General features: G+C 60.5%; 2 protein-coding genes across 4 annotated transcripts in view; one reads left to right on the top strand and one right to left on the bottom strand.

Annotated features, from left to right (window-relative positions):
- The window catches only part of CDH23 (cadherin related 23), a 200,029-nt gene extending 184,191 nt beyond the window's left edge, over positions 1 to 15,838 (top strand). Inside the window, exons 39-67 of one of the 3 annotated variants that reach the window (XM_082002394.1) lie at positions 603 to 736; positions 973 to 1,182; positions 1,362 to 1,469; positions 2,015 to 2,117; positions 3,026 to 3,151; positions 3,238 to 3,441; positions 3,674 to 4,132; positions 5,001 to 5,117; positions 5,700 to 5,924; positions 6,009 to 6,178; positions 6,461 to 6,598; positions 6,754 to 6,873; positions 7,322 to 7,499; positions 8,281 to 8,492; positions 9,025 to 9,219; positions 9,517 to 9,627; positions 9,814 to 9,943; positions 10,123 to 10,386; positions 10,511 to 10,672; positions 10,789 to 11,045; positions 11,319 to 11,416; positions 11,517 to 11,637; positions 11,815 to 11,894; positions 12,211 to 12,251; positions 12,584 to 12,644; positions 13,067 to 13,196; positions 13,278 to 13,400; positions 13,583 to 13,696; positions 14,643 to 15,838. In XM_082002394.1, the coding sequence (XP_081858520.1) occupies positions 603 to 736; positions 973 to 1,182; positions 1,362 to 1,469; positions 2,015 to 2,117; positions 3,026 to 3,151; positions 3,238 to 3,441; positions 3,674 to 4,132; positions 5,001 to 5,117; positions 5,700 to 5,924; positions 6,009 to 6,178; positions 6,461 to 6,598; positions 6,754 to 6,873; positions 7,322 to 7,499; positions 8,281 to 8,492; positions 9,025 to 9,219; positions 9,517 to 9,627; positions 9,814 to 9,943; positions 10,123 to 10,386; positions 10,511 to 10,672; positions 10,789 to 11,045; positions 11,319 to 11,416; positions 11,517 to 11,637; positions 11,815 to 11,894; positions 12,211 to 12,251; positions 12,584 to 12,644; positions 13,067 to 13,196; positions 13,278 to 13,400; positions 13,583 to 13,696; positions 14,643 to 14,972 (4,721 nt within the window). In that variant the 3' untranslated portion in view covers positions 14,973 to 15,838. Of the gene's footprint in view, positions 1 to 602; positions 737 to 972; positions 1,183 to 1,361; positions 1,470 to 2,014; positions 2,118 to 3,025; positions 3,152 to 3,237; positions 3,442 to 3,673; positions 4,133 to 5,000; positions 5,118 to 5,699; positions 5,925 to 6,008; positions 6,179 to 6,460; positions 6,599 to 6,753; positions 6,874 to 7,321; positions 7,500 to 8,280; positions 8,493 to 9,024; positions 9,220 to 9,516; positions 9,628 to 9,813; positions 9,944 to 10,122; positions 10,387 to 10,510; positions 10,673 to 10,788; positions 11,046 to 11,318; positions 11,417 to 11,516; positions 11,638 to 11,814; positions 11,895 to 12,165; positions 12,252 to 12,583; positions 12,645 to 13,066; positions 13,197 to 13,277; positions 13,401 to 13,582; positions 13,697 to 14,642 lie in introns of all 3 variants that reach the window. The other 2 variants (XM_082002392.1, XM_082002393.1) reach the window with 2 other exon arrangements.
- Positions 15,839 to 16,851: 1,013 nt separating this feature from the next.
- LOC309406670 (prosaposin-like) lies at positions 16,852 to 23,700 on the bottom strand (the record flags this gene model as incomplete). The annotated part of the gene is made up of 14 exons (XM_082001949.1): positions 16,852 to 16,887; positions 16,970 to 17,077; positions 17,241 to 17,321; positions 17,407 to 17,576; positions 17,670 to 17,853; positions 17,959 to 18,045; positions 18,257 to 18,466; positions 18,735 to 18,791; positions 18,957 to 19,100; positions 19,328 to 19,603; positions 19,796 to 19,921; positions 20,023 to 20,097; positions 20,404 to 20,528; positions 23,640 to 23,700. The coding sequence occupies 14 exons, from the start codon at positions 23,698 to 23,700 to the stop codon at positions 16,852 to 16,854; spliced, it is 1,740 nt and encodes a 579-aa protein (XP_081858075.1).
- Between the last annotated feature and the right edge of the window lie 2,424 nt (positions 23,701 to 26,124).

Consider the following 26,124-nt stretch of genomic DNA (forward strand, 5'->3'; position numbering starts at 1 on the left):
AGCTGCAAATGCACAGCCCTGTCCCCTCAACCCACAGGGCTTGCAGGGCATTTGGGGACCGCCTTGCTCTGCACCCCGTGGTGAAGCTGTGGCTCCAGCCCCTCCGGCACCCCAGAGCAGGTGGCGGAGGGGCTGCAGGCATCCCCAGCCATGGGGACGTACAGCTGTCCCTCCGTAAACGGGTGGTGACTTGAGCCCGGGGTATCTGGAATTCAGAACCCAGACCAAGCTGACCCTGCTGCAAAGCTTTTCCAGAACAAGCGGGACACGGTCCCTTCGCTCAGGGGGGTCCGTGCCCACCCTGCTCTGGCCATCACGAGGCACGGGCAGGTGCTTGGAGGACCATTGGCATCTTCAGAAAGGCCCGGCCAAGTGGTGCAGGGACCTCTTACCTGGCCATTCAACCCACATCCCCTGTTCCTGCTGGTCCCTGCGGGTGCCTCCAGGAAAGACCCCGGCTACCCACAGTCCTCCTGTATCTGCAGTAATGGGCTGTGGGAGCTGCTGTCCCCAAGCCTGCTGTGGTGCATGTCCCCTGGCTCCGAAAAAGCTGTTCCCCTGGGGAGCCGGGCCGTTCGCAGCGGGCTCACTGTCTCCCGCAGGGGAGTTTGTGATCTCCCCGGTGGAAGGGGAGCTGCGGGTGCGGAAGGATGCTGAGCTGGACCGCGAGAACATCCCTTTCTATAACCTCACCATTGCTGCCCGGGACCGGGGGATGCCACCCCTCAGCTCCACGGTGAGTCCCCCACGGAAGCATGCGGGGGCCGCAGGGTGCCGTCGCCCATCCCGAGGTCCTTCCTCGGGGTCTCCTCTGCCTTCGCTCTCCCCCTCCTTCCCCCTGTCCCTGGGGCTTTCCTCCCCCAGACTGTAGTGGACTGAGTGGAGAAGCCCACTTTTTCCAGGGGAGGCAAAAAAAGAATTGGAGGGATGGAAATAGGTGCCACGTGCCCGCACTGCTTCTCTCCCTGGCAGATCCTGGTGGGTGTCCGTGTGCTGGACATCAATGACAATGACCCCGTGCTCCTCAACCTCCCAATGAACCTCACCCTCAGCGAGAACGCCCCCGTCTCCAGCTTCGTCACCCGCGTCCTCGCCCGGGATGCGGACAAGGGGCCGAACGCCCTCCTGACCTTCGACATAACAGCAGGCAACACCGAGAACACCTTCTACATCAACAGCACCGTACGGCCCTGGGGCAGGGGGGATGCCGGGATGCGGAGGGTGGGCACCCCTGGCCCCAGAGTCCTGCCTTCTCTGGGCACCCATGGGTGCCGTCTGGCATCCTTGCCCTGGCTCAAGATGCCCTGGGGAAAGCGCTCCTCGTGTCCTTAGTACCTATTTCTTCCCTTTTTTCTCGGTAGAGCGGCGTCATCTACGTAAACCGCCCGCTGGACAGGGAGCGGGTGGCGGAGTACAGGCTGACCGTCACGGTGAAGGACAACCCTGAGAACATACGCAATGCCAGGCGGGTAATTACGGATGCTGCCAGGGCCTCCAGCGGTGCAGGTGACAGGGCGGGTGGGAGAAGGGGCTCCTGCCAGGGCCAAAAATAGTCAATGCATTTACCCACAGCATTTCCAACAGCAGCCTCGTCCCCCAAAAGCATCTGGGGGTCGCAAGGAGTGGGCTGCAACCCCTTCTCCAGCAGAGAACAGGACGAGTAGGATTTAGGGCAAGTCCAACATGTTCACTCTATGCAACAGCAGTAGACGTCACAGAAGGTGGGACAAAGTTAGGCTGGAGAGCTGGTCAGCCACAATGACACTGAAGCATCCTTTGGCTCTACCAAGATGTCCCACGCTTCACCCTTTGGGGTGTGGACCGGGAAGGGATACCCAGCCCTGGGGTGAGGGTCCCTGCACACCCTCCAGGGTGGTCCAGGGAACAACACAGCATCACAGTTGCACAGGGCTTCAGCTTTTGACTGGCACCAAGTTGGAGGTGGGAGAGGTGGTTGGTGAACTCGAGGAAAGGATGTTGTGGTCATCGCCCTCTTGTCCCTGTTTTCCTTTAGGATTTTGACCTGTTGGTCATTTCCATAGCGGATGAGAACGACAACCGCCCCCTCTTCACCCAGAGATCCTACCAGGCCGAGGTGATGGAGAACTCACCCCCGGGTAGGTCTCTCTTCAATCCCTCACATGGCTCCTGGAGACTCCCTTTGGGGCCGGGCAAGGGGAGGTGTGTCCTGGCCGTCGTGGAGGAGACATGATGCTGAGCCAGGGAGAGGCTGCAGGTCAGTGGGACAGGGATGCTGAGTAGGAGGGGCTCCTGCCAATCGCCTGGGGAGGTCAGCCACGAGAGGACCATGGCTTTGGTCCAGGCTGCTGGTGGAAACCCTTGCTGGCACAGGTCAGGCACAACCATGTGAGGAATCAGGCCTGTTTGGGAATTGCTCAGCCGCAGGCAGCAAGATGTCCCCCTGGTCTGAGCTGAGCCTGGGGGCAGCTGTTGCCTCAAGGACCCCAACCTGCTCGACATCCCTGCAGGGGACGGGACAGGGTACCATGTCTCCATCACCAGCACCTGGAGCCGCCTTGCTCTGGGGGTTAGAGATAAAATAGTCCAGCCTGTCCAAATAGACGTTTCCCAGCCAAAGAGCTAGAAATACTCCTTTCTTTTTTTTGTTGTTGTTGGTTTTTTTTTTTTTGTTTGCCTTCCTGCCATTTGAATCGCTCCCTGCTCCAAGACCTCGGGTATCTCCCTGTCCCACCACCAAGGGACATCTAAGGCAAAGGGTTTGGGTGCCTCCAGATGATGCCCTCAGCACCCTGCTGGTGCCACCCATCTGATGGCTGTGTCTGTTTGTTTTTAGCTGGACGTCCCATCGCCTCGCCTGGGCCTCACGAGTCGGTCTGCAAGGCTGCAGCAGCCACCCCCCCGCTGCCTCGTGCCCCGCGAGGCCCTGCTCTGTCACCTCCTCCATCCATTCATTGCCGTCCCTCATGTGTCACTGGGGTGGGAGGGGGACAGGGGGGCTCCGCAGGGGGCTGCCACCCTCCCTAACCCTTGTCATCTCATCCAGGGACTCTGGTCACGGTGCTCAATGGACCCATCCTAGCTCTGGACGGCGACCAGGGCAGCAATGCTGTGGTGACCTACCAGCTCCTGGAGGCATCCCTGGACCTCTTTGTTATTGATAACAGGACAGGTGGGATAGCTCAGCAGGTCCCTAGCCCCAGCCCAAGGCCACCAGGCAGCTGTGGGATCTGTCACTGGGCTTTTCCCCTTCTCCAGGTGTCGTTTCAGTGAAGCCCGGCAGCTTGATAGACCGAGAGGCTTTGCTGGACCCTCACTTGGAGTTCACGCTGGTGGCTTGCGATGTGGGGGGGCTGAACAGCACTGCCAGCCTGGCGGTGACCGTCCTAGATGACAATGACAACCGCCCTGTCTTCCAGCCGGCATCTGTCACGGCGTGGCTGCGGGAAAACAGCCCCCCAGGTCAGGAGGGGGATGGGACTGGATCTGAGGGTGGGCGACGGGAAGACCTGGATGTCCCCCTGGGACTGTGAAGATCCAGCTCCCAGTGTCAGGGCTGCCAAGGATGGGGTTGAAAGGAAAATTTGGGAATTGGGGCTGCCCACGTCGCTTGACGGTATTTGCCTTGGGACCGGGGGCCTGCTGCTGCTGCTTTCCAACCCTCACTTGAGAGGGCTGTGTCCCCCCTTTCCAGGCTTCTCCATCCTCCAGGTGACAGCCACAGATGCTGACAGCGGCCTCAACCAGCAGCTGGATTACCGGATCGAGGGCGGTGGCCAGGACAGGTTCCTGATCGACGCCGCCACGGGAGTGATCCGCGTGGCCAATATCAGCATCGACCGGGAGGAGCGGGATGCCTACCGGCTGATGGTGGTGGCCGTGGACCAGGGCACACCAGCGCTCTCAAGCACCGCCACCGTCAACCTCTTCATTGACGACGTCAACGACTGCCGGCCCGAGTTCATCAACCCCATCCAGACAGTCAGTGTCCCCGAGTCAGCCGCCCCTGGCACCGTGGTGGCCGAGGTGACTGCCATCGACCGGGACCTCCACCCCCGCCTGGAGTACTACCTGCTGGAGATCGTGGCCCGCGACGACACGGACGCACTGGTGCCCGACCAGCAAGGAGCTTTCACCGTGGATTTTAGGACAGGTAGGAGAGCGGGAAGGGCTGTGCGGGCGACGCGGAACCCTCTACTCTCTCCTGCTTCTTCTTCTCCTCTGCCTGGAGGTAGGTGTCCAAGGCACAGGGAGGTGGTGCTCCCCTCCTGCCTCCCCACTATCCTCCTCCAGCTGCCCCGTTTCACCCTGCCCTGTTCTCTCTCCCCTGGCCGACCAACTTAACTAACCCGTTTCTTTCCTTTCCGGCTCTCAGCCTGCCAGGTTTGTCTCTGTGTCTGTGCTTGTTTCTCTTTCTGTGCCATCCATCGCCTCCCTCCATCTCACCCATCTCCATCGCAGGCGGCCCTGCTGCGGGCTGGGGGCTGCTCAGCCTTGGCAGACTGGACACGGGCACCCTCGCTGGGGGGAGTTGGGAGGGGCCTCCAGGTTAAGTGGTGGGCTCTACCCTCAGGGAAGGAGGGCCAGGAGCTCCCCTGGCATCTCTTTTGGAAGCACAGAGCTGATCCAGGAAAGAAAAACGCCCTTGCTTGCAAGGATATGGGACAGGACTCCCAAAGATGCTGGGATCCTGGATGGGGTCGAGCAGGGCAGCAGCAGCAGTTGCTCCCAAAGCCCTCACCCGCACAAACCCAAACCCTTACCCTGGCTGAGGCAGCGTGAGAACCTGTTAGCTGGGCAAAGCAGAGCGGGCAGGATGGCAGGAGATGGAGAGCAGCGGGACGAGGTTGTCTCCTCCTGTAGCTGTCGAGTGTTTTCCCCCTTTAGCCTTTGGGGAGAGGCAGGAGAGCGAGAGCAGCGGAGGGTGCAGCAGTCAGCTAGTGCAGACCGGTCTGCTGGGGGTCCTCGGTGGGGGGGGACACAGGCACAGCCTGTGACCCCCACCTTTTTGGGGTTCCCAGGAGCTGTGAAGATCAAAACCCCCCTCAACCGGGAACTGGTGGCCACCTACGAGGTCACCGTCTCCGTCCACGACAATGCCAGCGAAGTCATCGACCGCTCGGTCAGCGTGCCCAACGGTAAGCAGGGGCTGAGGCCAGGCAGCACGGGGCCGGGGTTGGCAGCTGCCGGAGGCTGGCACAGCCTTTCCCAGGCACCAGCGTAGCTTCTGGGTAGTCAGCAGCTCTCTCACCTTCCCTCTCCATCCTGACCAGCAACATTTCCAGCAGTCCTGGACCAGCTCCCAGCAGTTTTGGGTCCTTCTTTGAGCCCTCCTTTAGCAAATGGCTCAGACATCCTGGGACTGAATTTGGGATGGAGAGGACTGTGTACCCATAACCACACCATGGGACACCCCTGTTTCTTCGTTACCGTTCCCGTGATGTCTTGCCCCCCTGCTCCTGGTAAATCCAGGCCTGTGTGTGAGAAGGCAGATCAGGAGTAGGTCTGAAGTAGGTGAGACTGTCCCACAGCCAGCTCAGGGCATAGCGGCTTTCCTGAATATTGCCAGTTTGTTGATGAAGCAGCTCAGTTTAGTTGGCTTTCCTGGAGTTTCACGCTTGTCTCTTTCTGAACCTCCTTTTTTCCCATCCTTCCTGCCTTTCTCTTTCTCACTTGTCTCTTCCTCTTCTCTTCCCCTGTGGTTTCTACCATTGCCACAGCCAAGCTGACAGTCAACGTCTTGGATGTCAACGACAACACGCCCCGCTTCCGCCCCTTCGGGGTCACCTATTTCACCGAGAGGGTCCTAGAAGGAGCCACGCAGGGTACCACACTCATCTCCATCTCAGCAGTGGACCCAGACAAAGGTGCCAATGGGCAGATCACCTATGAGCTGCTGAACCTCTCCCCAGAAGGCTACGCCTGCCTCGAAGACCAGTCGGCAGGTCAGTGACCTGGGGAGGTGGGAGTCCTGGGGCAGGTTGGTGGCCTGGGGCAAGTTTCTCATTTCAGGGTCTGCCATCCTCTAGGGAAGGTCGTGGCCAACAGAACGGTGGACTATGAGGAGGTGCAGTGGCTGAACTTCACTGTTCGAGCTTCCGACAACGGCTCTCCCCGCAGATCTGCCGAGATCCCCGTGTACCTCCAGATAGTGGACATCAATGACAATAATCCTGTTTTCAGCCAACCGTCCTACCAGGTGAGCTGGGCTTCCCTGTCCAAGTCTGTGTGGGGCTGGGCAGTGCTTGCCTGGTGAGGGTGGGCACAGAACTGGGGATTCTCCAGGGACACCGTCTCTTCCTTCTCTCTGTGCATATGAAGAAGATGGTCAACCCACCAATGTACTCTGTGTGAATATCTTGTTCTGGGTCTAGCTGTGCCCACCCCCGGGTGCCACCCTATGCCCTCAGTTACTGCCCACTAAAACAGCAGGTGATGAAACAACTGCTGAAAGGGTCCCGCCTGCTCCCTTTGCTTGCAGAAAGCTGTCTTTGAGGACGTGCCGTTGGGTACGGTCATCCTGAGGGTCAAGGCCACGGATGCAGATGCTGGGCGGTTTGCTCTCATCCAGTACAGCCTGGGGGATGGAGAGGGCAAGTTTGGGATAAATCCCAACACGGTAAGGAGGCAACCAAGACTGGAACAGAGAGAGGAAAGGGAGGGGAGGCTGAGATGGTCCCAACTTGTGCCTTGCTCGCACACCTCACCTTCTGCCCCTTCTTGAGTACCAGCTCTGCCAGACGAGATCCACCTGAAGGTCTCTGTGTGCTGCAGGGGGACATCTACATCCTGTCAGCCCTGGACCGGGAGAAGAAAGATCACTACACACTGACAGCTGTGGCCAGGGACAACCCTGGGGACATCTCCAGTAACCGTCGGGAGAACTCCGTGCAGGTTAGGGCTCCCCTCCTCCCACCACCCCTCGTGTGGTGGTCACCAGCCCTGCCTGCAAGAAGGTGTTAAACCTCAGGCTTTCCTCCCCAGCGGGCTCACTGGTGGCTCCGGGGAGGAATCGGGCAGAAGGAAGAGCGGATGACCCCAGGGGCTGCGGGGTGGATGGTGGAGGGGACTTCATGTTGCGGGGACGGCACGTCAGCAGGAGGGGATGGAGCAGGAGGGGCAGGCGAGGGCGATGCTATTGTCTGCAAGTGCTCCGGCACGAATGGGTGCCCCGGCTGCGACAGCCCCCATTGTTGGAGGCAGGAATTCGGCTAGCAGAGCTAAACGAATAGCAGGAAGGTCACCGTGCTCCGGCAGCGGAGCCGCAGGTCACGGCAGGGGTATGGCCCCGGGGGCTGCCCGGCCATCGCCAGCCTCACATCACAGCTGTGCTGTGTCGAAGGTGCTGATCACAGTCCTGGACATCAACGACTTCAGGCCCCAGTTCAGCAAGAGCCAGTTCAGCACCAACGTCTACGAGAATGAGCCGGCGGGGACATCGGTGATCACCATGACCGCCACCGACTTGGACGAAGGGGACAACGGCGTGGTGACCTACAGCATTGAGGGCCCTGGAGCAGGTGGGTGCTGGCGGTGGGGTCTTCTCTCTGGGGAGGAAGGTTACGATGAGGAGCAATTGGAGAAGATATAGGGGCCAAGCCTACACCCTGTGTCCTGCAGCTGCAGTTGGTTGTGCGTGTGGTCCTGGGAGCAATACCGAAAGCATGGAGCCTTTCGGTATCGCTCCGCAGTCCTCGTGGCGTGGCACGTTACGACTTTGCCTGCCTTTGTCCTGCAGCCCAGCCTTGGCTTATCCTCTTGTCTTCCCCACCCCAGCAGGACTTTCTCTGAACACAAGTGTGTCTTGGAGCAAACCCACTGCACGCTTTAAAGGAAAGCTAAGAAGGGCTAGGAGGCTGTTCGTGGATAGTGATAGTGCCTGAAACCCAGTATATCTCTGCTTACCAAGGACTAAAGGGAACCGAGCAAAAGCCAACAGAAATGTAGAGGAAGATGGCAGAAAGTTCATTTTCCTGAGACCTGTGGGCTTCTCTGACCACTGCCCTGTCCCGGCCGATGTAGCTGGCCTGGGCAGGAGTGGAACGCAGCCAGGGCTGGCCTGGGAGCAGGGCCCTTGTCATTGCTCAGTGACAGGGAGTCGGCAGCGGGCGGGGATGCTCTGAAATGGCGCTCTCAGAGCATCCGCACCCCTGGGCTCGTGCAGCTGGCTCTGCTCCATCACCCCATCACAGGGGTTTCCCACCAGTGAGGGGTGTCCTTCAGCTGGTATACTGGTTCCTAATCATAATTTATCTGGTTCCAAGTGTCCTGAGCAAGAGACATGTTTTTTTCTGCCCCCAGAGGCTTTCAAGATCAATAAAAACTCCGGGCTCATCACATCCCGGCGGCGCTTGCAGTCCTATGAGAGGTTCAACCTGACCGTAGTGGCCACAGACAAGGGGCGTCCCCCTCTCTGGGGGACCACCATGCTCCATGTGGAGGTCATAGACATCAATGACAACCGCCCAGTCTTTGTCCGCCCACCCAACGGCACCATCCTGCACATCAAGGAGGTAAACCTCTTGAGAGGGAGCGGGGTCATGGGCATGCCGAGACCGTGCCCTGGAGCGCTTCTGCCTACCGGTGCCAAAATCCAATCTCCATCTCCACTGGGGATGAAACAAGACCTTGATTTAACACCTGGCAAGAAGGTTTGGGCCATGGGGCTGGACAGTCAACAACAGCCCCTTTCCATACGTGCGAGTGGGGATGCCGGGGCAGCTTTGGGGAACAGAAACCCTGGCAGCATGCAAAATAAGGAAACGGCCAGTCACTGCATGCCGAGCTTCTTTTTATAAAAGGGCTAAAACGCTGACATTTGAGATGTTTCTCCTTTCTGGGAAGCCAGGCTGGGCTCAGCCAGTCCCCAGCATGCATGTGAAGCAACCACCCTGCCAAAGGGAATTATGGCTCTGTGTTGCCAGCTCCCGGTCGGGTTTTCGGTAGCAGGAGCCTGCTGACTCCTACAAGGGAGTTTGGGGGGTCAGGGGCAGCAGGAGGCTCACATGCAATGCCGGGGCTGAGGGGCTGCACGTGTGCAAGCAGGAGATCCCTCTGCGGTCCAACGTCTACGAGGTCTACGCCACGGACAAAGACGAGGGCCTCAATGGAGCGGTGCTCTACCACCTGCTGAAAACCGGGGCAGGGAACAAAGACTGGGAGTATTTCAGCATCGATTCGGTCAGCGGGCTAATCCAGACAGCCATGCGGCTGGACCGGGAGAAGCAGGCGGTGTACAACGTGAGCCAGGCGGCAGCGTGTCCGTGGGGTGGCCGGGATGGGGGATGCTAGTGATGTGGTGGGGATGGGGTCGGGATGGGGTCAGCTGCCACAGCTGTGAAGATGTCACACCTTAGCAAGAACTGGGTGGTTATCAAGTGCCGTTGGGGAACTGCATCCTGGTGGGCCAACTCCCAGTTCCCTCTTAAATCTCCTTAAAGTCATCCACCACCCAGCCATCCCCTCTGTCCCTGCCTCAGCGATGTCTCCTGGCCCACGTGGCTTTGCCCAGGACGGTGCTTTTCCCTCTCTTCCCAGCTGATCATCGTGGCCTGCGACCAGGGCCAGCCAGCCTACGAGACCATGCAGCCCCTCCAGGTCGCGCTCGATGACATCGATGACAATGAGCCCGTCTTCCTCAGGCCACCCGTAAGGCACAGGGGATGCAGGGCTGGGGATGCTGGCGAGCACCGTGTGATGGAGCATGCACCAGTGGGCATCACCGTGGTGGGGAGCACGATGGGATTTGTCTACTTTTAGCCTGTCAAAGCAAGAAAAAAAAAAAAATCCACTCCCGACGCTCATAACCCGCCTTTCTCCCGGGATCTCTGTCAGAGGGACAGTCCCCAGTACCAGGCACTCTCCATCCCTGAGCACTCACGCCCGGGCACTGTGGTGGGGAATGTCACCGGGGCGGTGGATGCAGATGAGGGCTCCAACGCCATTGTCTACTACTTCATAGCAGGTAAGTGCCGAGCGGGGAGGGTATGGGCAGCTCTGCATCTCCTCCGTGCATCCCTCGCCAAAGGTTTGCCTCGCTGCCATCAGCGCCTCGTTGCCTTTTTGCGCTGGTCAGCGGCCAAGGTGGCATTTCAGAAATGCCGAGGCCAAAGGGGTCTAACCGGGCTCCCTTTCTGCACCCAGCTGGAAACAGGGAGAGCAACTTCCAGCTGAGCCGAGAGGGCAAGCTGCAGGTCTTGCGAGACCTGGATCGGGAGAAGGAGCCATACTACTCCATCATCGTCAAAGCATCCAGCCAGAGGAACTGGTCTCCTCCCCGGGGCCAGCGGGCGGGCAGAGCCCAGCCTTGGGACCTCAGCAGGGACCTGACCCTTCAGGAGGTGCGAATCTTCCTGGACGACATCAATGACCAGTCACCACAGTTCACCAAGTCGGAGTACACGGCCGGTAAGGGGTGCCGAGGGCTGGGGGGGCACCAGGAGCCAGAGATGCTCTGGGGAAAATCCAGCCGGATGAAGGGGCAGTGAGAGCCAGCCCAGCCCCAGGTCCCTGTCCCATCTCTCTCTCAAAGGGGTTGCCACTGACGCCAAGGTAGGGTCTGAGCTGATCAGAGTGGTCGCAGTGGACGCTGACGTGGGCAATAACAGCCTGGTCCTGTACAACATCATGGGCATCCGCTACATCAAGCAGCACTCCAACGAGTCCGAGGAGGTGGCCAGCATCTTCAGCATCGGTGTGTACCCTGCATGCCTCAGGAACTCAGGGCCATGGCTAGAGATGTCCCTGGGGCCAAAGACATCCCCATGACCAGGGCCACTAATGCTGGGATTGTGACCGTCCTTCCCCCAGGAACCCTTGATGGGATCCTGCGAACCTTTGACCTCTTCACGGCCTACAACCCTGGCTACTTTGTGGTGGACATCATGGCCTCTGACCTGGTGGGCCACAACGACACAGCCATCGTGGGGATTTACATACTGCGGGATGACCAGCGGGTCAAAATCATTATCAACGAGATCCCTGACAAGGTCAGGCAGTTCGAGGAGGAGTTCATCAGCCTGCTCTCCAACATCACGGGCGCCATCGTCAACACAGATGATGTGCAGGTAACCATTCACCTTTGAGGTTGCTTTGAAGAGTAACCTTCCACATGCTGCTTGGGAGGTCTCCTTTGAGTGTCCTGCCTGTATAAACCACAGGCACCCCTGAGCTCTGAAGGTGATGGATACGCCCCGGCCTGGGGTGTATCGAAGGCGTCCAGACCAACTCCATGCCAGCCCTGAGGGTCTTGCTGTGCGAGCACACCTCGGGGCATGCTCAGGAGATGCCCTGAGCAGAGACACCTCTCCCACACTGCAGACCTTGCTGTCTCTCCCCAGTTCCATGTTGACAAGAAAGGTCGGGTGAACTTCGCGCAGACAGAGCTGCTGATCCACGTGGTGAACAGGGAGACCAACCGCATCCTGGATGTAGAGCGGTACGTCACCTGGCCCATCACCCAGCTCTTCGCCTGACCCGTTGAGTCCTCAGGGAGCCTCAGTAATGTCAAGATGCCCAAGCAACCCTTCTCTTCCCAGGGTGATTCAGATGATAGATGAGAACAAGGAGCAGCTGAGGAACCTCTTCAGGAACTACAACGTGCTGGACGTGCAGCCCGCCATCACTGCCCGGGCCCCGGACGACCTCTCAGCTCTGCAGGTAACAGCCCAACTGAGGCTGGAGATGGCTGCTCACAGGTGGGGCGATGTCCCTTCCCATCCTCTATGGCCCTCCGTGGCCTGGAGAGATGTTTCACCCAAATAAGTGTGGGTAGGTGCTCACCGCTAAGTGCTGGCTCTGTGCCGGAGGTTGCCACCACCCCTCTGTCTCTCCCAGATGGCAATCATCGTGCTGGCCGTCCTGCTCTTCCTGGCTGCCATGCTTTTCATCCTCATGAACTGGTACTATCGGACAGTGTGAGTAACGTTCGGGCTCTGCGCCGCCGGCCGCAATGTCCCCACGGGCCAGGGGCACCCTGCGTGGCAGTGCCAGCAAGCAAAGGAGGGCATCAGCCTCCCAGCACCCACTGCGGGGAGGCTCAGCCCAGGTTCAGAAATTGCCCCCCTTCCCCCAAAATATAACTGGTTTAGTACTGGTACCGGCTTTCCCCGCCAAGCTGGCTGTCCTTATGGATACCGGGGCTGTTTGCAGGGCTACTGCAAATCTGTGTCCCCCTCTCCTTTCGAGCATCTTCCTTACTTTCTTCCCCGATTCGCTGCGTTTCTTTTGCAGGCACAAAAGGAAACTGAAAGCCATAGTGGCTGGCTCCACCGGTGAGCAGTGCTTGGGGTTCTCCAGCTGCCCGAGGCAGCAGGGTGCATGAACAGCAGGGAGGGGGTACATGGTGAGACGCGGGGGATGTCAGCGGCGTGTAAATCGGAAGCGACCCTGCCCAGCGAGGCGTGACGGTGGGAGGCTTTTCTCAGCATCCAGGCTCCGTGTTATCAGCCGCAGCCCAGCGTGTTTCTCACACCACTGGTGCTTTTTCGGTCGCCAAGTTTCCCTCCCCAGTAAAGAAGTGCCACCCCGTGCCCCACGGCCAGGCTGGTTGGCTGCTCAGCCCGCCGACGTGCTTCCCTGTAACCCACGCCGCTGCCTTTTGCAGGGAACAGAGGCTTCATGGACATCATGGACATGCCAAACACCAACAAGTACTCCTTCGACGGGTGAGTTCTCCCCTGCTCTCCGCTCCCTGGTTTGCCACCTCGTGCGGGACGCCTGCGTTTTGCAGCCAGGGGTGCACGGGAGCTGGAGTCGCGGTACCTCTCCGCTCTGCGGAGGAATGCAGCCGGGCATGCTGTGCAGGGCATGACTCTGGCCCTGGCGTGCGTGGTTGCCTTGAGAGTTTTCAAAGCCAAAAGACCTTGTGCTTTCTCCTGTGACTCCCATCTCTGCCAATACTGGCCAGGCTTGGGTAAGCAGAGGTGACGAGCGTGTGTCGACACGTGTCTGGATCCAGACCATGACTGCTAAGGGCAGGAGGAGGCAGCGCAGCCTCAGCATCCGGGCTCTGGATGGGGTTAGGGATGCTGCCGGCTTTTCAGCCGCCCTTTGCGTGCGCTGAGGGCTGCTCCTCTCCCCCGTGCAGGGCCAACCCCGTGTGGCTGGACCCCTTCTGCAGGAACATGGAGTTGGCGGCACAGGCGGAGCACGAGGACGACCTGCCGGAGAACCTGAGTGAGATCACCGACCTCTGGAACAGCCCTGCCCGCACCCACGTGAGCCACGGCCCCTGCCGGGATGTCTCGTCCCCGCGCCCAACACCGCGTCGCCTCCTCAGCCGCTCTCTCCTCCCGCAGGGGACCTTCGGGAGAGAGCCCTCCGCCGCCAAGCCTGAGGACGACCGCTACCTGCGGGCAGCCATCCAGGAGTACGACAACATTGCCAAGCTGGGGCAGATCATGCGGGAGGGACCCATCAAGGTGAGCGATGAGTGCGGGCATCCTCCACCGAGGGGATCTATCTCCTACCGCTTCAGCTTCCAGGTTCGTGGCTGCCGGCGCCAGAAGGTGATGTTGCTCCAAAAAATGCTGGGATGAGGCCGGCCTCCTTCCAAGCGAACCATCTCCCTTGGTTAACCCTTCCTCTCTCCCCCTCCGCCCAGGGCTCTCTCTTGAAGGTGGTCCTGGATGATTACATGCGCTTGAAAAAACTCTTTGCCCAGCGGATGGTGCATAAGGCCACCGCCAGTCAGGGGGACCGCTCCTCGGTCTCGGAGGTAGATGGGGTGGTGCATGGGCGTGGGGAGATGCTTGCCGTGCCCTCTGGGATGCAGTGTGTCTTCTCGGCCCCCACAGGCTGTGGTCGCTCCTCGCGGCCATGGCTCCCATCATCCAGTGGTCCCCATCTTTCCTGCTTGGCCAAAATGAGCCAGACACTGGTTTTCCACTGAGGCTGCCAGTTCCCCGCAGTGCCCCAGCTCTCATGACCCCCTACGTTTCCTCTGAGCTTCGGTGGCACCCTGGGAGGACACCCCTCTTTGTGGGGTGTGCTCTTGTCCATCACCTCCCCATCTCCCCGCAAAGGTGCAGCCACTCTGGCCAAGAAGCGGTGGGTCCCTGCACAGACGTGGGGACATCTCCCCTCCGCCCCTCCGAGTTTATCAGGCCAGCAGGTTTTTGAGGCAAAAAGGCTGGGACGGAAGGCTGGTGCAGGAGGGCTGGTGTGGGGCGAAGCAGGTCCTCCCACAGCCTTCCCCCTCTTCATGGGGGGTAAAACATAGGGCAAAGAGAGTGGAGGAGAGCAGTGGGACAGGAGACACCGCTCAGCCCTTCTGCCCCCTGTCCCTCCTCACCCTTAACCCCCTGCAGCCCCATCCAGCCTTCCCTCGACTCCTTTCTTTGTCTGCCTCCTCCCTCACCACCCTCATACAACCCCAAATCCCAACCCGGGTCCCAACCCCTCCTTGGCCGCCGCGGGGGCTGCTGCCGGACTCACCGCCCAGCTGGCAGCCAGTGCCTGAGCTGGGGTGCCCACCCGACGAGCGAGCGATTTGGCTGGAGATCATCATCGTGCTGGTGGTCCTCATCACCACGCTCTTCAGAAGAGGAGGGTCTCGTCCCTCCCGCCGGGCTCTGATGTTGCAGAAGGTTCAGAGGCAGGGAAACCAGGAACTGCTCTGGCCACCGTGGCGATTCCCAACCCCTCTTGTGGACCTTTTGCAGCTGATCCAGAAGGAGCTGGAGGAGGAGGAGGAGGAAGACCGCAGCCCCGGCCAGGGCAGCCTCCGCTTCCGACACAAGCAGCCGGTGGAGCTGAAAGGTCCCGACGGCATTCACGTGGTTCACGGCAGCACGGGCACGCTGCTCGCCTCAGACCTCAACAGCTTGCCCGAGGACGACCAGAAGGTGCTGGGTCGCTCGCTGGAGACTCTGACCGCCGACTGCGGGGGCTACAGTGACCACAACGCCCGCACCGAGTCGGCCAAGTCCACCCCCTTGCACAAGATGCGGGAGGTGATCATGGAGAGCCCGCTGGAGATCACTGAGTTATGACGAGAGGTGGTGGAGGTGCTCCTCTAGGCAAGCCGGGGCCAGCAGGGATGAAGCACCGACCAGGGGGGCCGTGGTGGGGGCCAGGGGCACCCCAAGACCGGCGCTTGGTCCCCTGCAGAAGGAGTCCAGGCCGACCGGTGCGGTTCGCTCCGGCAGCCTTAGAGAGCTTGGCCCCCGGAAAGGGCTCTCAGGACCGGTATGCTTTTACTCACCTGTCATTTATCCATGAAAGCATTAAATTTTTTTTATTTTTCTTATTAAAAAAGAAGTGGGTTTTTTTTTAAAAAAAAAAAGAAAGAAAAGCTAAACGAATCCAATGAGTCCAGGCTGGACAGGGGTGAAGGTTCAGCGAAGGTGCAGGTGATGTGCCGCTGCAGCATCCCCGGGCGCGGGCTGGGGACGAGCAGCCATCACACCTCGACCACGGGCACGGGCAGGGCCGGGGCAGGACGAGGAGAGGCCGAGTCCGTTTGGCATTAACATCAGCTTTCCGGCAAGGAAAGACACACCCCAAAAAAAAAAACAAAAAACCACACAACACCAAAACCGAAGACATTCCTCCATTTTGCTGGCTTTACCAAACCATGTTGTGACATCGAAAAAGAGAGAGACTGACAATAACTGGGGCTTCTGGATGTGGAGTGCTTGTGCGTGTCGTTTATGCCCTTTTCCCTTCCCTCTTGCTTTCGGGTTTGTTCGTTCGGGGGTTTGTTTCCAATCGTAATTTTGTGGAGAGTTTCGGGCACGGTCTGTTACGGGACTCAGAAATATACTGTCTCTGGCTTTGGGTAACCTGTCTGTCGTCCTTCCTCCCCGGCCCTGCCGCGCCGGGTTCACCGTACCCAAACCACCTTTTGAGAAGAAAACCCCCTTTTTCCCTTAATTCACCCCTCCACCCATCACCTTCGCGAGACGCCTCCCTGGGTAGCGCTGCACCCCGCATTTTTGGGGAAGCATTAAGCCCCCCCACCCAGGCTTACCCCCCTTTGCCACGCCGCCAGCCCCCCGGCACCCCAGGACAAGGAGGAGGGAGACGACCAGCTGGGCTCACGGGAAGAGTTTATTTGCGGTGAGATGCTCCCGTGCACGCTCAGGACCGGGTGCCACGGGCGTCCCCCCTCCCGTGGCGGGGAGGGACGAGCCAGCACCCCGCTGCCCCTCACCGCCATGGCTGGGTCAGCACAGGACCCCCCCGGCAGACCTGCGTGCATGAAAGGAAATCTGTGCCCCCAAACTCACTCATTTTTTGTTCAGGGGATACTTAAAATATATCTCTCTCCATATCTATCATCTCCAGCCATCGGAGATATTTTAGTGTATTAGTGTACTGCAAATGTCGTGCGGCTTTGCGTGGTAAATTTAATCCACTTTTTGTTTCTTTGACTGGAGCCGGGGGCGGCCGCGGAATAAAAAATTACAAAGCCACCCCAAGTTGAAGAGGGACCAGCAAAGCGCTGGGCTTGCCAAAAGCCGACGAGCCCTGCGGTGCCAGCCGGGAGCTGGCGGGCCGGCATTTGGGCAGCAGAGACCGTCCCGGCCCCCGGGGACGGACCCGCATGGAAGGATCCGGGCTTTACGCGCCCTTCGGGGTGGGCTGGGGACAGAGGTGGGGACGGGGGGGTTTGCATTTGCCCTGAGAGACGTCAAGGCTGAATCCCCAGTCCTGAAAATACTAACGAGCCCCTTAACCTGATTTGGAAATCCAAGCCCCAGGGGTGGAAAAGGAAGCGGCAGAGGCGGCTGGGGCACCCGCGGCCCCCACCGGGGTGGCGGGGCCGGTGGGCTCCTGCCGCTGCCGTCCGCGGGTGCAGGTGCATCCCAAGGGAGGGGGGTCCGGGATCCTGAACCGAAACGTCCGGGCACGCCGGGGAGGTGGCTCCTAGTTCCATAGGTGACGCCGGCAGTGCTCGACGGCCTGCGGGAGAGACGGGGAGCGGTGGCGGGGAGAGGCGCCGGCACCCTGCCGCGCCAGGGGAGGGGACGCGGCCAGCGCTTACGTGGCACTCGACCGCCGTGGCCATGTTCTTGCACCAGTAGTGGGGGCCCCAGGCGCAGGGGTCCGAGCCCAGGAGATCCTCCTCGGATGAGTCGCAGGCTCTTATTTTCTGCATTGCGAAGGGAAAAGATGGGAGGGGGGAGGAAAAAAAACCCCCAAAACCATGAGCAAGCTTTTGAGCCCACCGCCCCCCAGCTTGGCCAGAAGGTGCCCATCTCCACCCGGGCCGCCCCAGGGAGCGGGTGCAGCACCCGTGGCACGGGGACACTTACGGTGCAGATGAAGGTGGGGTCCATCATCTGCACGAAGAGCCGCACGGCCGCCGGCTCGTACTGCACCACGAGCGCCTCGCACTGGGGAAGGATCGAGGGGGTGAGCCCGGAGCAGGGGGACCGGGGGGGTCCCCGCCGGGCCAGGGGCTCCCCCACCCCGTCCCACCTTGCTGGTGAGCGGCGTGGGCAGCAGCTCGCAGCCCTTCTCCAGCACGTCGCCCAGCTCCGCCAGCGTCTCGTTCTTCAGCAGCTCGTTATCGAAGTAAGTGATGACGATCTGGCAGACGTTGCAGAAGGCGCCCGCACCCACCGCCGGCTGCTCCAGCGTGGCAGCCCCTGCGGGGACACGGAGGGGGCCGTTAGCGTCGGGGGGGGGGGGGGGGGGGTCCCCAGCACCCGCTCCCCGGGGACCCCGCGCCTGGGGCTCACCGCGGTGGGCGTCCCCGCGCCGGGGGCAGCAGCGCAGCATGGCGCAGACGGCCGCCGGGTCGGTGGCCTCCAGCAGCATGATGACCACGGCTTTGCCGTAGGAGTCGACGAAGTCCTTGCACTGCCCGATGACGCCGTGGGGCAGCATGTAGCACACCTTCTCGATGTCGTTCACCAGTTGCTCCTGCCGGGAGAAGGCGGGCAGAGGGAGACCCTCCCCATCCTCGCTGCCCCCTTTTCTCCCCTGCCCCGGTCCCCGACGCCCGCGGACCGCAGCGGCGGGGCTCACCTCCGTCATGTTGTTCTCCAGGAGGCTCTCGGCCGCCTTCACGGCGAACTGGCACACCTCGCACAGCGGCGTGGTCCCCTCCCCGTCCTGCCGGGACAAGGCGGTGGGACGCACGCCGAGCCCCCCACCCCGAGCTGCTCCCACCCCACCCACCCGTCAACCCCTGCAAAAGACACTCCCACCTTGGAAAAATGGAGATGCTTGAGGAAAAGAGTGTAAAATAAGTCTCCCCCTTCCTGGCACTTGGATTTTTAAGAAGTAGGGAAGACTGGGGGGTTGGGGGGGGGTCCCCACTTACACTCAGCATGCTCAGGACCTGCATCACCTTCTCGGTGAGCAGCGTGTGGAGGGGCAGTGCCGAGGCGGAGGAGCAGAGTCCCAGCTGGCCACACAGCTCCATCGGGTCCTGGGGAGAGAGACGTCCCGAATCGGGCCCCCCGGGAGGTTGTGCCTCTACCCCCCACTTCCCCACGGAGGGTGATTTCAGCCCGTCGGGGCACGGTTCTTGCTTACCTCAGCCTGCTGCCGGTGGAGGGACCAGAAAATGGCAAGAAAAAACGAAAATAAAAAAGAATTACAAGGGTTGCAAGCCAGAGAGAGGGGGGGAAAAAATATTTAAAAGTTTGCAGGAATATAAAACAGTGGGTTTAATTAAAAAAAAAAAAACAAGAGCAGGGCCCCACGTTTGCTGACGACGTCCCCTTGTCTGCCCCACTCGGACCCCCGCCGATGCCCACCCGCCGCCGGCAGCCCCGGGGAGCCGCTCTCCCGCTTACCAAGCGCCGGAGCAGCCGGGCGGCCGCGGCCGCGTGCTCAACCAGGTAACGCTGGCACTGCGCGGGAGAGACACGGCGTCAGCGTCCGAGGAGGGGACGCCCACCGCGCGCCCCCCAGCCTGCCCCGGCGCCGCTCGGAAGGAGGCGTGGGCGAAAGGTGCCCCCGCGCCGTGGTGGCACCGGGCGGGAGGAGGGAGCCCAGCGGGACGCCGGTGCCCTTACCCACTGTGCCAGGCCGGCTGGCAGGCCCTCGCACGCCCGCTCGGCGTGGGCCACCGAGCCCTGGGCGAAGGCGGCGTCGGTCCCCAGCTCCAGCTGCACGGCCGCCACCAGCTGCAGGCAGTGCCCACACCCCTCCTCTTCCTCCTGCGGGAGGGCAGGGGCGCGTCGGTACCCGCTCCCCAAAATTAAACCGAGCCCCCCCCACCCCGGGTTGGCAGGGCTGGGATTTAAACGCCGGGTCACAACCTGGAGCGGCTTTTTGGCCAGCATCTCTCCGGCATCCACCCCCCCCCCCCGCCAGCGTCCCGTGGTATCCTGGCCCCGAACCGGTGACACCCCGGATCAGATGCCGTTTTTGGCGTTTATTTTGTTAATTCTTGCCCAACGGGTAACGCTCGGGCGAGTCCCGCCCTTGAGTCGCGCCGATGGCCGCCTCGCCCGTGCCGCGGTACCTGGGCCTCGCCGCGAGGCGGGTCCTGGGGACGGAGCAGGAGCGGCACGTTGGCGATGAAAGGGGTGACCAGGTCAGCAAAGTCCCGAGCGGGGCCCGCGGGGGCCGGCGGCGGCTCCTGGAACTTCAGGGCCCCCGTGGGGCTCTCCCGGGGCTGGCACAGCTTGATGGTCCCGCACACCACCTTTGGGTCCGACTGGGGGGGGGGGGCAGAGCGGGGGGAGTCTGGGGCTGCGTCTGCCCCGTCGCCCCGCCACCCCCGGGTCATTTCCGCCCCCGTGTCCCCCCCGCAGAGCTTTTCTCCCAGGCTCCAAGAGCATCCCTTGCCCCGCGAGCCCCCCAGCCATCTCCCACACGGAGAAACGCAACGGGCTCGCCGGCCACTTACCAGCACTTGCTTGCCCAGCTGGACGAGGATGAGGATGCCGGTGTCCACCATCCTCCTGCACTTGACAGACCAGTCCTGGAAGGGCAGGTACTGGCATTTCTTATCCAGAAAGAGCCGCAGCTTTTCCTAGGTGACAAAGGGAGAGCTCAGGGCCGGGGTGGCTCTGTGGTGGGGACACACACACCCCCCCCCAGACCCACACACGCCCCCCCTGGTCTGTGACCCACCTCGGTGCGGTTGTCCTGCAGGATCTTGCCCACCACGGAGACCACCACCTGGCACAGGTGACATGGGATCCCCTTCTGCTGGGAGAGGGGACGCGTCGGGATGCTGCCACAGCACCCAGACCCCCCGCTTGCTCCCCAAATCCCAACCCTTCGCCCCAGAAACACCTCACCCAGGGGCACTTGGGAATATCCCAGGGTACCCGCTCGTTTTTGCCGCTCCCTCTGCGGGCCCTTTGCTGCCTGAGAGCATCGGCAGATGCTCCTCTGGGTGCCCGGCGTCGGGGCGGCCAGGCTGGGGTACTCCCCCGGCCCCACATTTCGGGGCAGGACGGGCACGTCCCTCCACCCCCACCCCGCATGCCCCTCTCGCGGCGCGGTTACCCCCAGGGCCTGGTCCCAGACGGTGATCCGGCACAGCTCCAGCGCCCCACACTTGGCCGCCGTCGCCGCGTCGCGGCACCAGTCCTCCGGCTGCTCGCCGCACTCGTGGAGGGGGCTGGCCCCGGCTGCAGGCGGGTGAAGAGGGGACCCTCAGCCCCCAGGGCACCCCGAGACCGTCTCCTGTCCCACAGCAACCTCGCCACCGGCACCCTGACCCCAGCCCTGCCCTGCAAGCCACGGGCGACGCTCCTTCACCCTCCCGTCGTGATTCACCCGCGGGTTTCGCAATGGCCGTGGGGCGGCTGGGTTTTGGAGATCATTTTTCAAGCCCAGCGAAGGCCGGCTTTGCCGGGCCACCGCGGGCTGCCGGCTTTTCCGACGCGATGTCACAAGCCGCTCGGGGGCAGCGTCGAAAGCAAAGCAAATTTGGAGGATCACCCTCAGCCTCGCAGCGCCCTTCAACACGCCGGGGAGGCGGCTGCTTATAAAAACAGCAATAAATCTTGCAAAACGAGCAAACCGGGGGTGCCAGTGCTCAGCCCCGCGCGAGCAGCCGGCTTAGCCATGCCGCGGCTCCCGGCAACGATTGAGCAACCCCAGTTTTGGATGGTTGTCGGTTTGTTGGTTTTGGGTTTTGTTGGTTTTGGGGTTTTTTTTTTTTTTTTTTTTAATTTCCTCCCAACGACAGCATTTTCTCCCGGCTGCAAATCGCCTGCGCGGTGGCGGCAGCGTCGCCCGCCCCGGCCACCCGGCTAGCGCGGTGGCGTGGCGCAACGCCGGAGCTTTTAATTGCCACCTTGGCATGTCAGGATTCATTCGCGATGGGGCAAGTGTTTATTCCCGCCGGGGGCTGCGCCCACCCAGGACGCGGCCGGGGAGGTGGCGAGGAGCCGGCGACAATGCAAGCCCCGCTCCAGCTGGGAGCTGCTCCGGGGAGCGGCACACGGACAGACGGACGGACAGACCCTGCTGCATGCGCTCTTGCAGCTGGCACAGCACAACCCCTCCGGAGCGTTTGCACAGCAGAAATAAAAGCAAAGACAGGAACCACTCCTTCCACGCGCCCGGCCCTTCTCGGGTTTCTCCCTAAAAGCTGCTTTTCACGCACGCCGGATTCCGGCAACGTCTTCCGGCTCATCCGCAGGACGCGTTGGGACAGCGGCTTGAGATGCCACCCTGGCAAGTCCCTGGGGGTGAAGGGCTACTGGGAGGGGGCTCCTCAGCCCCCCCGCAGCCCCGCCTGCTCCCAAAAGCGCTGTCGCAGCTCGGCGGGCGCCGGGTGGTGTTTCAGCCCCGATTACCCCATCGGGCTGACGGCAGCGCTGGGGCAGGAGCGAGCCCCGGGGCAGGGCGAGTCCCCCCGGTTTCCCATGCGCGGCTTCCCACACAGCTCTCCGGCAGCACGATGCCGCGGTCACCACATCAGCTGAGAGAGATATATTTTTTTTTTTTTTTTGAACCCTGGCGCTAGCGTCGGGGAGAACAGGAATGGCAAGTCAGCGGATGAGTTCAGGGGCAGCACCGAAGGAGGAAAAAAAAAAAAAGAGGGGAGGCAACAACCCACAGCTGGTTTCTGAGCTGGTCATGCCTGACCCACGGACATGAGCATCTCTCACAGCCCCACGCTGGAGACCGGACCAGCGGCGTAAGGATGCTGCCAGCGGCAGCGTGGGGGGATTTCGTCAATCTGAAGCACACCAGGGGTTTGGACCTGCACCTTCCCGGCTCCCGCGGGCGCTCAGCTCGGCGCTTACTCCTCGCTTTGCTCCACCTGAAACTCGGGCAACAAGCGCCGGGCCGGAAAAATAATTAATAACAAAAACACCCATCTGCTGAGAGCAGAGGGAGCTTCCTCGGGTGGAAAGCATCGCCATGGGGCAAGCAACCCGGGTGACCGGTGCCCCGTGAGCACGTTTCAAGGCCGTGCCGGAGCTGCCTGGCGCTGACCGGCACGCAGGCAGCAGGGCGTCGGGCGGTGTTTTCGGCAAAGGCCTGGCACGAGGCTGGGGTGCTCCCGTGCCGCCGCAGCGGCCCCGAGCAGCCAGCGCTGCGCCGTCCCCGGCTGCCGGGCCCCTGGGGTGGGGTGGGCTTTGCTGGGGGCGGGGGGGATCCGGCGCCGAGCTCCGGCAGGGCTGTGCCGGCACCGAATTACGCAGCACGCCGGAGCGCGCCGGCCGAGCCGGCAGAGCCTGGCGAGCGGGTTGTGACGTAAGCCCCGGGGGTGGCGGCGTGGGCCCCGGCGCCCCAGTTCCCGGCTGGGCGCGTGGCCCTGTTACAGCCAAAAATGATAAATACGCTCTTCCCGGCCTCAGAATCCTGCTCCGATGCTTGCAGCGGCCCCGCCGCTGAGCTACCACCACCACCACCACGAGAGCCGCCACCGGCTTCCAGGGCTGGCGTCGCCCGGCGCGTGGACGCGCGGGGACATGCCGGCTCTGCCCGGAGCGCCTGGGCACGTCCCACCGGCCGGCCACGTGCGCCTGGGCACAACTCCTCCAACCAAAGCGGGGCCTGGGCGGGTCGCACCCGAGGAGACCAACGTAATCGGGGCGCAAAAGGGTTTTTTTTTTTTGCCTACAATTTCCTCTGGAATAAGCGCTTTCCCCTCGAGTGAGGACCAGGGGTCAGAAACAGCCCCTTCCCAGCCTGTTTCCCGGGGAGGGGCAGGGGATGAGCCAGGTACCCCCTTCTCGCGCCTGTCGGGGGGAGCTCGCCCGCAGCCGAATTTGCCAGCCCTGCTGGCGGGAGGGCAGCGGAGGCATGCAGAGCCGCAGCATCGCACCCCGTCGCCCTGCCCCGAGCTTGGCGAGCCACAGGGGAAGAGGTTTCCTGCCTGCCACGCCTCATGAGGTCCCTAAGGAAATGGCACCAGGCAACAACGAAGTGTTTTCCCCCACATCGCACGTACGCAAGCCCGGTCCCGATGCCGAGGGCAGCAGCGAAGGCAGCCCTCTCCTCCCTTGCTGCCAGCACACCCCATCAACTGGCCTCTCTCCTTCCACACCCCAGCAAAACACCAGCTCCAAGTCCAGAGAAGGGACTTTTTGCCCCAAAAATCATCTTTCAAGGGCTGAAGCTGCAACGTTCACGTCTAAGGTGGTGGCACCTGCCCCAGCTCTCCTCCAGCAGAACTCCAAAACCGTGGAGCTTAAACACTGCAATTGGGAAGAGTCTGGGGGTTCAGAGGGGTTTTCCAGGCTCTCCCCTCATCCTGTTCTCCCCAGGCCTGGCCTTACCTCGGTAGCAGCCAAGGCACACAGAAAGGATCAGCACCCAGCCACTCCATTTGCTCTCCATGCCGTTCCTAAGATAGTCCCCAGTGGCTGGTTCCTCTCCTGTGCTGCTCCCAGTCTGAGGAATCTTGGATGGGTTGGGAGAAGTAGTGAGAACCCACACCTACGCAGGGCAATTACCACACCCCTCTCCTTACACCTTGATTATAAAATCATCACCAGCCTGCAAGTGGAGGGAGGGACCGGAGCCCGGCAGGTTATTCCCGGGAAGTCAAAACCAGCCCAAGAACCTGCTGCTCAACGCTCACCTCACCGCTCCTGGCTGCAAAGGGTGGGCACAGCAGGGGAAAACTGTCCTCTTGCCACACGATACAGCCGTTTTCCAAATTAGAGCATCAACCCTGGGAAAAAAAAAATTTAAAAGGCAGCAGAGCAGACAGTAAAGACCAGTAAATTTATGGTATATTTAGAGGCAGTCGAGAAGTTCCCTTGAAGCCTTTAAAAGACATTTATTTTATTCAAAATAAAGCAAGGCAGGAAGACAAAAGGAAAGCCACATGAAATGCAAGTCAGCACTGCAGCCTGGTATCAAGCAGCTTCGAGAACTCCCTCCAGCCTGCGCAAGGGAGAGAAATTGCGACACGGGGCTGTTGCCTCACGTCAGGCATTGCGTTCGTCCGGGGAAGAGCGTGGCGGCAGCAATCGCCAGCAAGCCTCTTTAACCTGCGGCTGAGCTCAACAGAGCAAAGGCTTGACGGGACACGCATGTTGCGAGGCGATGGCAACTCAATGGCAACCTGAATCCTGCCATTCAGCCCCAGATTCCCAGTGACATTTTGGGATATGCCTTCTCCTGGCTCCACGGATAAGAGGAAGCTAGTAAGATCCTTCAACAACTAGCACACAACAAGGAAACGAAACACGCAAACCTATAGGTTTACAGAAGTTTTTATTGTTCGTTAAGGAAGCTTTTGTGCAAAAATCAAGACAATGTTCTTTAGAAAGCAACTGCACATGTGTCCCCCCAGCATAACTCAAGCGGGCCAGGTGCCACGGGCCACAGGAAGGGAGAAAAACTAAAGAGACTCCCAACACAGGACTTCCCCCGGCTCACCTCACCCCACAGGTCGCTAGCACGGATCCTTCACTACTTAAAAACCCAAGAAAATTACAACCTTGCCAACCTGTAAGAACAAGCACCAACCCATGCTCCCCTCCCCTCCCCCCCCCCCAAATCACGTTAAGAGAACGCCATCCAGTTTAAAAGATCACATACGAGAGACTACATGCCGTGGTGTAACACAACCCTGTACCTCCAGGGCAGCGATGCTGAACAGAGCCCATTTCCTATCTGGCATATCTACCCCAACTGGGATACACCGCTGGAACCACTGTGCAAGCCTGCCAAGACAGAAACCTGCAGGTAGTTTACATCTTTAGGGGAAATTTTCTATTTTTTTTTTTCCTCAAGAGCTTCAGCTTTCTGTACAAACGCAGAGGAAAGACAAACCAGTTGTGATCTGTCAACACTGCCCAGACATTTAATATGTACACGTAGTAACAAAAAGAGCTGCAGTCAAGTGGTTTTCCATTAAACTGCATGAAAATTAGTTAGCTTGTTGCTAAAGCATTGTTACTGGAGCTCCCACCTCACCCAGGACACCACAGGAACAGTAGCAGTCGCCGGCACCTTTCTGAACAGGACTGGAATTTTCAAAGCTCCACCTCTGCCCAGCTCCTCCTTTCCCAAAGCTCTCCTCAGAGCTACTCTGGTGCCTCTAATTTGGGGGCTAACTTGATCAGAACTACGTACTTAACGCCAGGAGGGGCTGCAAGGTCCATCTCAAGCAACTTAAACATGATTCTCATCCACAAGGCCCCTAAACTTCAAGGGCTTGACTGGCTCCCAGAGCAGGAGCCTGCCTTGAAAGGCTTTTGTTGGGAAGTTTGGGCCGTTTCAGCAGGATGCTGCAGAGGTGTGAAAAGCAGGTTGGCAGGTATGCCAGCAGAGCTGCCCAGTACCTACTACTGCGCTCTTACCGTCTGCCATCTCCGCTTCCTACTCAGACACATTTCCCAACAGAAATGGGAACTCTGGAAAAAAAACATTTCTACTTCAACCCACTCAGAAGGGTGAGAGTCAGTGGGAACGGGTGGCAGCGCTGGGAACTGCCTCTGAAGTTTTAAGTGACTGAAATAGGTTATGAGAGAAAAGCAAATCAAGGAACAAACCAGCAGTTTACAACAAAAACCATTTTTCCATGCATTCTGCCCTCTACGCTGAACTCATTGACATGTGCACAGCCCCCTGCTGACTTTTTCCCCCCCCCCTCCATCTTCTACCGACCCAGCTCGCTCCACCTCCTTGGCACCCGGCTGGCTGCATGTAGGAAGTTGCAAGACTAAGCAGAATTGAGCAACAAGGGATAAGAAAAAAAAAAGGGAGCTGTTCCTTAAGTCAGCATGCTTCAAAAGACTGAAATCCCAC

Source organism: Phaethon aethereus (genome assembly GCF_964289735.1).
Source record: "Phaethon aethereus genome assembly, chromosome: 7".
NCBI classification, from domain to species: domain Eukaryota; kingdom Metazoa; phylum Chordata; class Aves; order Phaethontiformes; family Phaethontidae; genus Phaethon; species Phaethon aethereus.